General features: G+C 35.2%; 2 protein-coding genes across 2 annotated transcripts; both read right to left on the minus strand.

Moving 5' to 3' along the window:
* Window positions 1–4,707: 4,707 nt before the first annotated feature.
* LOC306861324 (ankyrin repeat and SOCS box protein 13-like) lies at window positions 4,708–9,959 on the minus strand. Its single transcript, XM_079403530.1, has 6 exons — window positions 9,800–9,959; window positions 9,219–9,406; window positions 8,966–9,122; window positions 8,132–8,266; window positions 7,801–7,992; window positions 4,708–6,217 (listed from the first exon to the last, which is right to left on the minus strand). Exons 1-6 carry the CDS (start codon window positions 9,840–9,842, stop codon window positions 6,090–6,092), a joined length of 843 nt encoding a protein of 280 aa, XP_079259656.1. The 5' UTR covers window positions 9,843–9,959; the 3' UTR covers window positions 4,708–6,089.
* A 199-nt stretch (window positions 9,960–10,158) lies between these two features.
* Window positions 10,159–13,586, minus strand: asb13a.1 (ankyrin repeat and SOCS box containing 13a, tandem duplicate 1). Its single transcript, XM_079403529.1, has 6 exons — window positions 13,404–13,586; window positions 13,080–13,267; window positions 12,195–12,351; window positions 11,992–12,126; window positions 11,710–11,901; window positions 10,159–11,627 (listed from the first exon to the last, which is right to left on the minus strand). The coding sequence occupies exons 1-6, from the start codon at window positions 13,444–13,446 to the stop codon at window positions 11,485–11,487; spliced, it is 858 nt and encodes a 285-aa protein (XP_079259655.1). The 5' UTR covers window positions 13,447–13,586; the 3' UTR covers window positions 10,159–11,484.
* Between the last annotated feature and the right edge of the window lie 206 nt (window positions 13,587–13,792).

Below are 13,792 nucleotides of genomic sequence, written 5' to 3' on the forward strand. Positions count from 1 at the left end.
GAGTAAGTTTATGTGGAAGTCAATGTATTGTTATTTTAAAAATGTTAATCACTGACATACAATCTATAAAACCAACCAACTGCCATTAAAAAGAAAGGGAATGCTTATTAATAATTAGATAAAAGTAAAATAATAAAATAAAATAAACAGCAACAAAAATGCCATTAAAAAAGAGAATACTTATAAATAACAATAAATATAATAATAATTAAAAAAAAATTAATTAGTGGCTTTGGGTGACAATATATTGTTCATTTTAAATTGTGAATCACTGACATACAATTTATAAAACCAGCCACACAACTGCTAATGAAATTAATGGGAATAAAATAAAACAGAAAAAATAAAATAAAATCTAGATATTTATAAGTCAATATATTCTTCATTTGTGAATCACTGACATACAATCCATAAAACCAGCCATGCAACTTTCATTAAAATTATATATATATACAGTCATGGCCAAAAATATCAGCACCCTTGGTAAATACGATCAAAGAAGGCTGTGAAAATTAATCACACCCCTAGAAATTCTTATGAGTAAAATATCTCTGAAGTATATTCCCATTCATATTCACAATTTTGAGCACTCCAGGGTGATTATGAACATGAAATTGTCCAGCCATGGCTTCCCGTTTCACAGAAATATAAATAGGAGGGAAAACAAAGCCCAAATTCCCATAATGACCCATCACAATGAGAAAAACCAAAGAATATATTTCTGATGTGCAGCAAAAGATAATTGAGCTTCACAAATTAGTGAAGTGGCTTTAAGAAAAGAGCTAGAGCAGTGAAAATTCCCATTTTCACCATCAGGGCAATAATTAAAAAATTTCAATTAACATAAAATGTTACAAACTGCCTGGAAGAGGACGTGTGTCTATATCGTCCTAATGCACGGTGAGGAGGAGAGTTTGAGTGGCTAAAGACTCTCCAAGGACCACAGCTGGAGAATTGCGGAAAATAGTTGAGTCTCTGGGTCAGAAAACCTTAAAAAAAAATGGTCAAACAGCACCTACATCACCACATGTTGTTTGGGAGGGTTTCAAGAAAAATTCTCCTAGCTCATCCAAAAACAAACTTCAGCAAATTCAGTTATCAGACACGACTGGAACTTCAAATGGGACTGGCTTCTATGGTCAGATGAAACTAAAAATGAGCTTTTTTAGCAGCAAACACACAAGATGGTTTGGTGAACACAGGGATAAAAAGTACCCCACGTGTACAATTAAATATATTGCTGTATTTTTGATGTTGTGAGCCTATATTTCTGCTGAAGGTCCTGGACATCTTGTTTAGACACATGGCATCATGGATTCTATCAAATACCAACAGCTAAAAAATCAATAAGTGACTGACTCTGTTAGAAATCTTATAATGGGCCATGTTTGGATCTTTCAACCATACAATAATCCAAACACAAACCTCACTGGACACAAAACCAAGCTTCTGCTGGCCATTCCAGTCCTCTGACCTGAACCCTGTAGAAAATGAGTGAGGTGAACTGAAGAGAAGATGCACCAACATGAAGCTGTGAATCTAAAGGATCTGCAGTGATTCTGGATGAAGGAATGGTCTCTGATCTCTTGTCAGGTGTTCTCTAACCTCATCAGGCATTATAGGAGAACATTTAGAGCTGTTAAACTGGCAAATGGAGTTTTGCCAAATTATTCTTTTTTTCAGAGAATAGAAACTATGTTTGGTAAAACTGTAGAACTGCAGTGTATTTAGATAATCAAAATCATGTATTGACAGAGAGGAGCTAAAATGGAAAGTTGCTGAGGTCAGTATGTGGTGTGTTGCTTGAATATCCAATAGAGGGAGTCCCTTTAGAAAAAAAACCACACACACAGATGGTATGATCATTTAGGGGAGAAGGGGAAACAAAGACAGCTGACGTGTATGTGTGTGTTGTCTATCCTACACTGCTTCTGCTCTCAGCTGGACAGAAACACATTTTTCTGACTAGACAGCTACAAAAACTTTTTGATTGAGTCTTGTCTGTTGTCTCAGCCCTAGACTGTTCCACAGACAGTACATAAAAACAGATGAATAGCCTAGTGGTGAAAGTTTGATTTTAGATAGGACCGAGACAAACTCCAGAGTGAAGCACTTCACCCAACATTGCTCCAGGGGGGCTGTGTCTGCAATTACTGACTTTTAAGTCACTTTTTGCTAAATGACAAGCAACCAAAGATGAAAAGATTCAGGCAAGCTTTTCTGTCCTGTAGCCTTTAGTCATCCTACAAATTAGCCTACCATGCAATTTACTCCCATCTGTGGCACAAAAGATGCAGTAACCTCAAAAACAAAGCACAAAGTTTGAATCTTCAACTAGTTTTATGAAAGGTTCCTCATAATAAAATACAGTGATAGATTAATAAGTAACAAGACTAGATCTTGTAAACATTTCTTGGGTACAAAATGGTTTATCCCAACTAGAACTTGGTCTTAAATGAGTCTTTAGTGTGTGTGTGAAGCGTGCAGTTTTTGTGCAGTTTTTGAGCTGAACTTGGCTTTCATGGCTGCGCTTCATACACGCACATCTGTTTCTCATCGAGTCTGAATTCCTGAGTGGATCTGAGGTGATTTGTGCCATCTCAGAACCAGAATCTGCTTCCTTTGCTTTTCCTCCTTCTTTGGGTCACAATCTTTTTCTGCAAGCACGTCTTTTAGTCTTCTAAAGCCATTCTCTGAAAGCAGACCTTTGTTCCAGCACAAAAGCCGTTCGGTTGTGTAATCAGGTGTGCTATTTTTCTTGCATAACCAGGTTGAGTGTCAACATGCAGTAGCACAACAGCAACAAACAGAAGAATGATTATGAGGAGTGGATGGAGATGTAAACACTGTTGGGTGAAGTCTACTGATTTTAAACATAAGTTTCTGTAAAATTCAAGTCTCCTTTTCTACTATGTGATACTCATTCATAGGTGAGTGGGACAATCACCAGAACGTGATCAGGTGACTTTAATCGCAAAGAGGCCTTCTGTGGGTCACAAAGAAGCAAGACTGTCTACAAACAAAGAAAAGCCTTTTGGCTCAAACATAAATCTGCAGAGCCCCCTTGTGGCAACAAAGAGAAATGGCATTGAGGAATAGGCCTGGGGGGGGGATTTTATGGTCCATAAAATCAGCCATGCAATTGGAATAAATGAAAATGCCTGTGAATAAAATTAAATAAAATACTGGCTTTAGAAGTTAACATATTGGTCATTTTAAATTGTGAATCACTGGTATAAAATTTATAAAACAGCTTTGAAACTGTCATTGAAATGAGTGGGAATGCTTATGAAGAATAATAAAAAGGAAAATCTATATATAGTTCACTGGATATGTGAATCACTGGTATACACCGGATTTGACCAAAATCACAGTGAGAATCATATTAAAATAGGATTCAGACAATAGCCATGTCAATTCAGTTGTTTTCTCATTGAGGAAGAATACTAATTGTTTTATGACTTACCCTGGAATATCCTGATGGAGGACAAATGACAAATAAAACAGTCAGAACCTTCTGTAAATATTTAGTTCACAATAACTTAATTACAATTAACATAATGAGCATCAATCAAGATATTTCTGAACAGTTTAACAGTAAACCTTATAGCACCCTATACTTTAAGCCTATGTGAAAAGCATTCATGCCTTGGAATAACCAACCAAAAAGACAAAAATCCAGCCGACACTGGCACCAAACCTTTTAGGTTATCTAGTACAGGACATCCATGAATTCCACAATCTGCTTTAAACAATTAAGACTGGTGAAGATAAAACAACAATCCTTTAAAGGTTGTTTTAAGATGAGAGTCGGATAAGAAGAAAAAGAGCAGCATTCTTTCAAGAGCAGCTGTCGTGTCTCTGTAAGCTTGATATCAGAAGAGGGTTAGCGCTCTAATAACAACATTCCTGCCCTCCCTGCTGCTCAGCTTCAGGTCAGATCCAGCGCTCATGGGCTCGGGATACGTGCACAGGAAGAGGAACTCATTTCTCCAGCTCAGTGAGAACGCAAGCACTTGGACTTCGTTCTATTTCTGGTCTGGCTGCTATTTATAGAACATTCAGTACTTTATAAGAGGAGGACGGAGGAGGAACACAGGATGTGGAGGGATCAGATGGATAAAGAGAACTCGGAGAACTGCGGGTCAAACTCACAAAACTAATCCTGATACCCTTTAAATTAAGGAACAGTTGAACAGGCAGCTTAGAAATGAATGAAACGCATCACGGGAACAAATCATTTGAACTCTGGCTTAAAATAAAACTGTTTTCTAATGATAAATGAAAGCTGTATAGGGTTAAAACCTTGCCTTTTCTTTACATACATGCACTACTGTTCAAAAGTTTGAGGTTGGTAAAAAAATTTATATTTTTGAACAAAGTGCTGCATTTATTTGAAAATATAGTAAAATGAGTAATATTGTGAAACATTTTTTACAATTTAAAATAAGTTTTTATTTTTATATATTTTAAAATATAATTTATTCCACTGATGGCAATGTTGAATTTTATTACTCCAGTCTTCATTGTCACATGATCCTTCAGAAACCATTCTGATATGCTGATTTGCTTCTTAAGAAACATTTGTCTTTATCAATATACATACATATATATACACACACATATATATACATATATAAACACACACACTATTTGCATAATTATAATTGTTATAAATATATACAATTATCAATTTAATGCATCCTTGCTGAATAAAAGTGATAATTTATTTCAAAAACAAAACATTACTTACCCCAAACAGTAGTGTGCATGCTGTAATTTATCTGCATATGCAATTCATAAGCGCATGGAATGCAAGTTATCTTTCATGAAAATATTACTGTTTACATCTTAAAATACTTTTATTTTTGGCGAGGCGTCCAAATAGAAGATAAATGATATTAATAAAATACATCAAAAATTAAAGCCCAACATTTCATGATCCAATCAAATCCTAATGCATCAAATCAAGTCCAGCCTGATGTATTTTCCTGCAGAATATTCTGATGAACTCAAATAAGTTACATTATAGCAGTTAAATTCATGTAGTCTTACTATCGTTTCCTCAAATCAGACAACATAAGGAAAGAAACATACAGACTATATTAAATCCTTCACCTGAATTGAACAATATTACAACCGGTGTACTAATATAACAGTACAACAGTAAAACACTGCTGTAAACAGGTTTCTGTCAGTGTCACCGTGGCGTCACTATAACGGAACACGGACAATGAATGTAGCAAAACGGTGGTATAACTCAAAGTGCTTGATGTCATTATACGAATGCCAGTGTTTCCCTCTGGCCTGTGCAATAACACTTTGTGATCTCCAATAATGAATCTCTAATGAGAGCATGAGGATGTTAACATGCTCATTTCCAGCAATGCTGTGTGTTCTGCATAGTGCCTGTCGTCTGAGGGACTAATGTGCTGAAGTTTCCCTGGACTTCATTTAGCGGTCAGAGGAGTTCCTGAATGTAGAAAGCTGCCAGATTAAGTGGTTCCTCTTTCTTTGCAGTAATATTTAGAGTAAATATAATGGTTTCCATCAGTCTTAAATTCACCTCAGACACATTAAGAACAACATATTTTACAGCAAAAGCCAGACTGTTCTGCTGAGAAGTGCTATTAAGAAGTGCTTCCTATTTATGTAATCTGTTGTGCTTCTGTTACTTAAAAGAACAGTCTGCCCAAAATGGAAAATTCTGTCATTCACTCCCTATGAAGGTATTTTGAAAAACATCTAAGCACTTTTTTTCCCATACAGTGGGGATTGAAGGTTATTTTGGACCCCATTGGGATAAAGTCATGAAACTCAATTAATAAATGACAGAATATTCATTTACAAGCAAACTTCTTTTAAAGGTGAAGTGCCGAATTTTTATGCCAATCAGGACAACATACAAAATTGCAAGAATAATAATTTGGATACATTTTTAACATTTAAAAAATGACAGTTCACCTTTAATGCTCTATAGTGCCAATATAACTAATATTTATTTTTGGAGAGATTTCAGTGCTTCAAGTGTTTGTGCACTTGAGGTAAAAAGTCTTTCCACAGTATCTGTGGACTTCTAAAGAAAGAGTTCATTGGTATAAGAGGTAACTGATAATACGGTTGGGAATATCCAATTTGGCCACGACATCCACAGCTCGGGTGGCCAACAGCGTCCTCAGGGTGATACGGCTCAGCTGCTGCAGAGAAAGAGGGTTACCTGCAAAAACACACAGTATAATGCAACATTAAACACTTCAGTAACATTTCAATGCAACACTATTCATTTAGATTGCATTTAGCTACAGAAGAAAAAAGAACATGGCCATCCTACATTGATACATTTTGACTTTGCCTTCCATAGAAACCAAATAAAAACAAATACAAGTGAACATTCGAGGAGATAAAACCTTCTCGCTTGATAAAATGTAAAATATGAGCGCTCAAGATCACGACCTCCTGTCATATCATTCAATACACAAAATCAAAATGTTTGCATTCTCATATGATTATTTTTAGCCTCTAAATGTTATTATCAGGGAAATATTTATATGCTCCTAGGACACAGATTCGCATGAATCTGGTTTACATTCTGAAGAGGGGCACTGGTGTGTTGTGTTTGGACTCGAATGGGTCACGAACGTACCTTTGGAATGAGACTAATGATGGATTCCAGACCTACACCAGAATCTAACTTTTAATCTCATCATCATAAACTGCATGTAATTGTTTATAACATCACACCCAAAACATCCTGAGCAGCACGTAGGCAGCAGACCTGGCTGTGAATCACTCCTGCAGCCATCGTAAAATACAACCACAGTGGCAGCATATCACTACAACCAGGAAATATCTTTGATCTTTTTTAGAACATTTCAATCTCGGTGAGCGCATGGAGAACATACTAAACTTGTGAACTCTGAACTGATTCTTCCTCATTCAAAACAATGTACTACATAAACAAAAGGTAGGTTTGCCACAACAGCTTTTACATTAAGCCATGAGCACCATCTGCTGGACACTTTCTATATTGTCTTTTTTCATTTATTACATTACAAAGTTCCATTACATTTACATTACATTTAATTTAGCAGACGCTTTTATCCAAAGCAATTTACATTAACTTTTTGTGATTCGTTTTTTTGATGATCACAAAATAATGCAGAATATTAAAATTTTTTCACAATTTTAAAACTTTAATTACTGACTATTTTTTTTATTTATTAAAAATTATATTACCTTTATTTTTTTATTAATTGTTTATTTGACAAGAGACAAGACCAAAATAGTGTAACATATTAAACAATTCTTTTTTTTTTTTTTTACATCGAAATTGATACTTTAAAAAAAAGATCTTAATTTGTTAAAATTAAAAATTATATTAACTTTTTAATTGTTTTTATTAATTGTTTATTTGACAAGCGACCAAAATAGTGCAAAATATTAAACAATATATATTTTTATTTTACATCAAAATTGATACTTTTCAAAATGTTAATCTTTTATTACTGAATCTATATATTTCATCAAATATCATATTAACTTCATTTTTTATTAATTGTTTATTTGACAAGAGACCAAAACAGTGCAGAATATTAAATATTCTATTTTATTTCTACAACAAAACAGATATTTTTCAGATATTATAATTACATTTTAAAATTTTGAATCCTGTACATTCAGTCTGTCTATCCTATAAGGCAATGAACGTATAATATCCTATAATGAATGTAAATCATTTCCAAATTCAAATTAAGTAGCATAATTGAATTTCCTTATAAGGCTGTCTTGTTTTGAACTCACTCTCATAAAGCTGAAGACAGTGCGCTGAGGGCGTATGTGGCCTTGTGTAGTCGACTGGTTTCCTATCATATTTGTCTCGGGCGTAAATGTTGGCCCCGAATTCCACCAGCAGCTCAATCATATCCACATTGTTGGACTTGGCAGCATGATGTAAGGGCGTCTCGTGTAGCCTAGTGGCATTTACTCGCACACCTGCACACAATGATTCATGATTAAAGCTTTACTTTGGAGATTTCAGATCTAAACTACCTTCTTTAGAGGCACATTCTTTAGCGTTTGCATGGCTGACAGAGCACTTTAAAATCTCATGGCTCATGGAATCGGGTTTTACCTGCATTCAGTAGCACTTTAACACACTCCAGGTGTCGGCTGGTACATGCCACATGTAGAGGAGTACCGTAGTACAGGTCATAGGCCTCCAGACTGGCTCCTTTAGCAATCACTAACCTCACACAATCTGCATTGCCTGCATAACAGAATATTCTCATATTATATGATGGACAGACAAGTATTTCACTCACAAAGTTGTTTATCAAAATAAATCTTACTCTATAAATGTATAAAATTCATACAGATTCTGTAATACAACAGAAATTATAATCTGTCAATAAAACCCAATATTATTTTTTTTTTTTAAATGTATATGTAGTAATTTTTTTTTTATATAAATTGTAAACATAAAATAATCATGAATATAATTCATACTCCATGAATTTATCAAATTAAATGACATACTCTATTATACTACAGAAAAGTGCCAACAAATCCTAATAAAAAATAATTTTTGATAATACTAATACTGATTATATTTTTAAATAAAAATGTAAATAAAATAAAATGTCAAAAATAAATCATCCAAAAAAATCTTACTCTTAAATTCCTAATCTAAATACATTTTTAACATTGTATATTAATATATTTTTAAATAAAGTGATTTAAATAAATAAAATAAAAACAACCGTCAACTCATCAAAATAATTCATACTCTATAAATTAAGGTAATTAAAAAATACCTTACAGATTCTTTAATACTAAAGAAAAACAAAAAGTCAACAAATTCTATTATACAATTGTTCTAATAATTAGATAACTATACATTTTAAATCAATCAATAAAATTAAATTGAATAAAATACACTTCTACAGTGTACATCAAACCAGCACACCTCCCATGCAGGCCTCATGTAGAGGGGAGGTGGTACGAGAGGTAAGCATGGGGTTGACTTTTGCTCCATACTCCAAAAGAAGCCTCACACACTCGAAGTTCCCGATAGAGCACGCTTCACATAGCGGAGTGCTGCCGTCCACGTTCCTTGCATCAACCTGCAACACAAAAACCCATTTCAAAGCCGAAGTCAGTACTCAGAATACACGTGTGTTGTCTGGGGCCTTTTTAAGAGCAGTATGTGTGACTGGCACCTGAGCCCCAGCGTCCAGCAGCAGTCTCACACACTGCGTCTGTCCGCGCGCAGCTGCCTCATGGAGGGGAGTGATGGAGTCCACAGCCACAATATTCACTGAAGCTCCACTCTGGATCAAACTCTGCAGCTCTGACACCTGACCCTGAAACGCAGCCTTATGAACCTCTGTCCTCTCTGCCCAGAAACCTAATACACAGTAAAACAAGTCACAACAGATCATTTCCACAAGAGCCAGGTCACAACAGATAATTTCTACTGTGTCATTAATGGACAATGTGTTATGGTATTGGTAATAATTTTAGCATATGCGAGAAAAATTAATTATTTAGCATAATATTTTGGTCATATAAGCCTTCGAGTTAAAAAAAAAAATAAACCATGTAACTTAATAGAATCAAATAATGTCCATGAGCTACTGATGCGTTAATTTTTATTACTTGCAGTCATGGTTGGCTATATGACATATTTATGTTCATTGGTTGTTGCCTACAGTTGCATGACATTAAGAGCACTATGGTGTGAAATATGATCATCAAAATAGGGCAGTACGGACATAGCGACAAATACGCGTGGACTTACCGATGTCACCGAAAAAATAAGGTCGTGCCGTTTCTACTTCCATCTCTTCTTTAATAAAACGGTAGAGAAATTTAAAGCAAACACTGTCGCTAACTAACTAAAGCTAAAATTCTGCTGTGTTTAGAAATGCGGTGAATGCATCACGTGGTCTGTTCTGTTTAGGTTGTAGTTATGACGTGTTACCGTGAATGCTGGGAGTTGTAGTTTCCTGCGAATGTACAGGGGTCTATAAAATAAAATAATATATACACATATAAATAAAATAAAAAATATGGATTGGATACATTTGGACACAAATGTAGGAATGTAATGCATTAACTCAAGAGCTTTTAACCTTTACAGACCCAGGGACATGGCATACCAGATAACACATTACAGTAACTTTAATTAAGAACATTAACAATACATAACGCTTAATAGACAGACATTTTTATGAGCTAAATAGTTAAACATGTCATGAAAAGTTAGGTGTTATATGCTTTATATATCTTCTCAACAGACCCCCTAAAGTGCTTTCAGGACCTCCTGATTGAAAACCAATGGCATTTATTTTAATAAAATATATCAAACTATTTTAAAGCAAGAAAAATTTGATAAGTTTAAATTATAAAACGATACCTTTAAGACAAAAGGTATTTAGACACTTTTTGGTTGTCAAACAATAACGTTAAAAAAAAAAGATTTAAAGGCTGATTTAAAAGTGAAATTGATCTTTAGTTGCACAGGGGCAACAGTAATATGAATGGTTATATTATTTGTACATTTACATTGCAAAACATTTCAAGGCAATGTAGCACATTCACTGAAACTAAGTCAACACAAGGGTTATAAACTTATATAGGGTTATTTATATATAATTAAATTAAATTAATTGACTCACAAACTTAAGACTTTACAAACTGCAGTCAATTAAAGGTTTCTAAACAAAACTAGATAAAAAAGTTTGTCGAGACAAACTTTAAGTTGACTTGAGAAAGCCGGACCAACAAGTTTTAAAAGTTTTAAGTTTGATGGTTTTCAGTATGAAATAGTTTGAAGTTTAAAGTAGTTTTACAAGCTTAAGGCAATACAATTTGTCAGAGATAGATAGATTTCCGGGGTGGTTGCTATGGTTCCAGGGGCGGTTGCTAAGGTGTTGCTATGCGTTTGCTATGGTTTCCGGGGCGGTTGCTAAGGTGTTGCTATGTGGTTGCTAGGGTAGTCAGGGTGGTTGCTAGGTTGGTTTTGCTAGTTGCTATATAGATAGATAGATAGATAGATAGATAGATAGATAGATAGATAGATAGATAGATAGATAGATAGATAGATAGATAGATAGATAGATAGATGAGTTTGAAATAGTACATAGAAGGGAAGCTTGATTAAGCCTCAAGGGATTCTGTGAGTTTAAGTTTGAATTTTGACAGTTGGAGTTTGAATAGTCTTAGCTCTTTTAAACATTCCGTCAATGTAAGTCTATGGGACTTTTATGATTTTTAATCTTCATTTTATGAAAACCGCAAGTCCGATCAGTTAGAAAAGATATAGCACACTCGGTCAGATCAGTCTGAAGATCTGGGCTGGGTTTGTAGAGTTAAAGCTCTAGGAGGAGTTAGAGTTGATAGTTTAGTCTCAGAAGAATAATAATAAGTAGTAATTTCAGTAAGGTGGCTTTCTCAAGCCAACTTAATAAGACTCTAGGGAACTTATTTATAAATGTATGATTTATACATGAGGTAATCTATGATGCGTTGTGAAATGTCCAGTTTAGGGATCAGCCCCAGAGCTCTGGTGCCCAAGACAGTCCTCAGGACGATACGGCACAGCTGCTGCAGAGACAGAGGGTTACCTGCAGAAAAACAGAAGAGCAGATGAAATCATTCTGAGACGTCTCGTAATATACTATAGCACTTATGCAGACTGTAACTTACTCTCATAGTGCAGCAGACAGAGATTAGCAGGAGAGTCAGGTTTTGTATAGTCTCTAGGTTTGTGACCCAAGTTGTCACTTATGTTGACATTTCCACCAAACTCCACCAGCAGCTCCACCAGGTCCACTCTCTCGGCCCTCGCCACATGATGAAGTGCCGTCTCATGGAAGTTGGTGGCATTCACCTTTGCACCTTTGAAAATATGAAAAAAAAAAAAGCAGAATAATGCATAACAGTGCAAAATAAAATATGTAAATTACACCAATAAAAAAAGTACCTCACCTGCATTAAGCAGCAGCAGGGCACAGTCTAAGTGAGCTTTAGCACAAGCAGCATGTAACGGCGTCCCAAAGTGAATGTCAAAGGCCTCCAGCAGCGCTCCCTCATCTATCATAAGCTTCACACAGTCTGGGTTACCTGCACAGAGATCATGAGAAAACACAAAAATTGTAAACACATAGGATTCCCTCTCCTGGCTATCTCACCTCGTATGCAAGCCTCATGGAGGGGTGAAGCCGTGAGGGCGGTCAAGGAAGAGTTGACTGACGCTCCATGATCCACCAGCAGCTTGACACTTTCTATGCTGCCAGAAGCACAGGCGTGACAGAGAGGAGTACTGCCATGGATGGTGCGCACATCCACCTGCACACAGTTTTCAATGGCGAATAGAGTTTATACCTTAGACTTATAGTCATGAATGATATTTTGCAGGGTGGGATGTCTGCTATTTATTAATTTCTTGTTATTCCTCCCACCTTCTCTAATATTATTGGCTCTATGATGATTTGCTTATGCCCTTTACTGTAAGTCACCATTGTTGGGAATGTTACTTTGGGAATAGGTTACAGATTATAAATGACCTTATTTAAAATGTAGTAAGTAGTGTAACTATTTCAATTACTTTATTAATGTAACTGATTACTTTTCTAAATTAACATTTACTAGACGCTTTTATCCAAAGCGACTTACAAATAAGGTCAATAGAAGCAATCAAACCAACTTTCGAAAGCCCTTCATCTCTAGAATTAAGACTATAATCATTTAATTTTAAAGCATATCCACCACAAAATCAGAATTTAGCACCTCTTTTTACTCTGAGATTAAGTTAAATACAGATTCAAAATAATAACAATGAATAGTAAATATTAATACAAGTAGTATTCAGATATAACCCCTTGTAATCGTAAACATTTTCATAAGCACTGTAATTTAATTACTTTTTTTTTTGCAATTTAATTATGTAACTACTTACTCCCCAACAAGGTTTAAAGTAACTATGGATAAAAGTGTCTGCTAAAAGCATAAATATGCAAATAAGAACATCACTGAAAAGAGGCCCTCATTAAAATATACCTGGTGCCGTAACCCACCTGAGCTCCAGCCTCCAGCAGTATTTGAACACACTTTGGATGGGCTTGGATGCAGGCATCATGCAGAGGGGTGAAGTTATCCACAGACACGATATTAACCGATGCTCCTGCTTCTATCAGCTGTTTTAACTGTAGAGCTCGACCTAGAGATGCAGCCTCATGTACCGGCGTGCGGTCAGCCCAGTGACCTACAAATGCAGTCATTTATTTCGTTTAAAGCGGGAATAGATTTAATGGGAAATATATTGCCACTGTCTATAAAACAGCAATGTTACGCAATTGCAAAGACAGGAGTCTGTTAAACATAAAATGACAAATACTCACCGATGTCACCATAAAACGTTGATCTGGCAGCAGTAAGTTCCATAATTTATTAAATCTGCTTGACATTAAACAAATATTACTCATATAGCATGCGAACAATGTGCTGATAAAGTAAGCTTATTCTATATTTAGAGAAGCCGCCTGTGTGGTTTATGATTTGCGACACTACAGATAGAATACGGCAAATATGCAAAGGATTCTGGGAGACGTAGTTCCTCCACAGGGCACACTACCATAAAATGGCATTAATTGTTTAATAAACTTCTTGAATGTCAAAACATAACTTTTATATTAACTGAGCATTTGTGATACATATTCAATACCACTTTACAAAACTACATTAAACCACTAAACATGCAGGCTACAAAAAAATAGCTTATTAACGTTTA

Source organism: Barbus barbus, assembly GCF_936440315.1.
Source record: "Barbus barbus genome assembly, chromosome: 42".
NCBI lineage: Eukaryota > Metazoa > Chordata > Actinopteri > Cypriniformes > Cyprinidae > Barbus > Barbus barbus.

Bases quoted from the DNA above. Each gene is read 5' to 3' on its own strand.
- asb13a.1 (XM_079403529.1), bottom strand. From the start codon at position 13,446: ATGGAACTTACTGCTGCCAGATCAACGTTTTATGGTGACATCG. The intron at 12,352-13,079 runs GTGGGTTACGGC...AACTGTGTGCAG, and splicing joins TGCTGGAGGCTGGAGCTCAG to GTGGATGTGCGCACCATCCA. The intron at 12,127-12,194 runs GTGAGATAGCCA...ATCTCTGTGCAG, and splicing joins CCATGAGGCTTGCATACGAG to GTAACCCAGACTGTGTGAAG.
- LOC306861324 (XM_079403530.1), bottom strand. From the start codon at position 9,842: ATGGAAGTAGAAACGGCACGACCTTATTTTTTCGGTGACATCG. The intron at 9,123-9,218 runs GTGCCAGTCACA...TTTGTGTTGCAG, and splicing joins TGCTGGACGCTGGGGCTCAG to GTTGATGCAAGGAACGTGGA. The intron at 8,267-8,965 runs GTGTGCTGGTTT...TCTGTTATGCAG, and splicing joins ACATGAGGCCTGCATGGGAG to GCAATGCAGATTGTGTGAGG.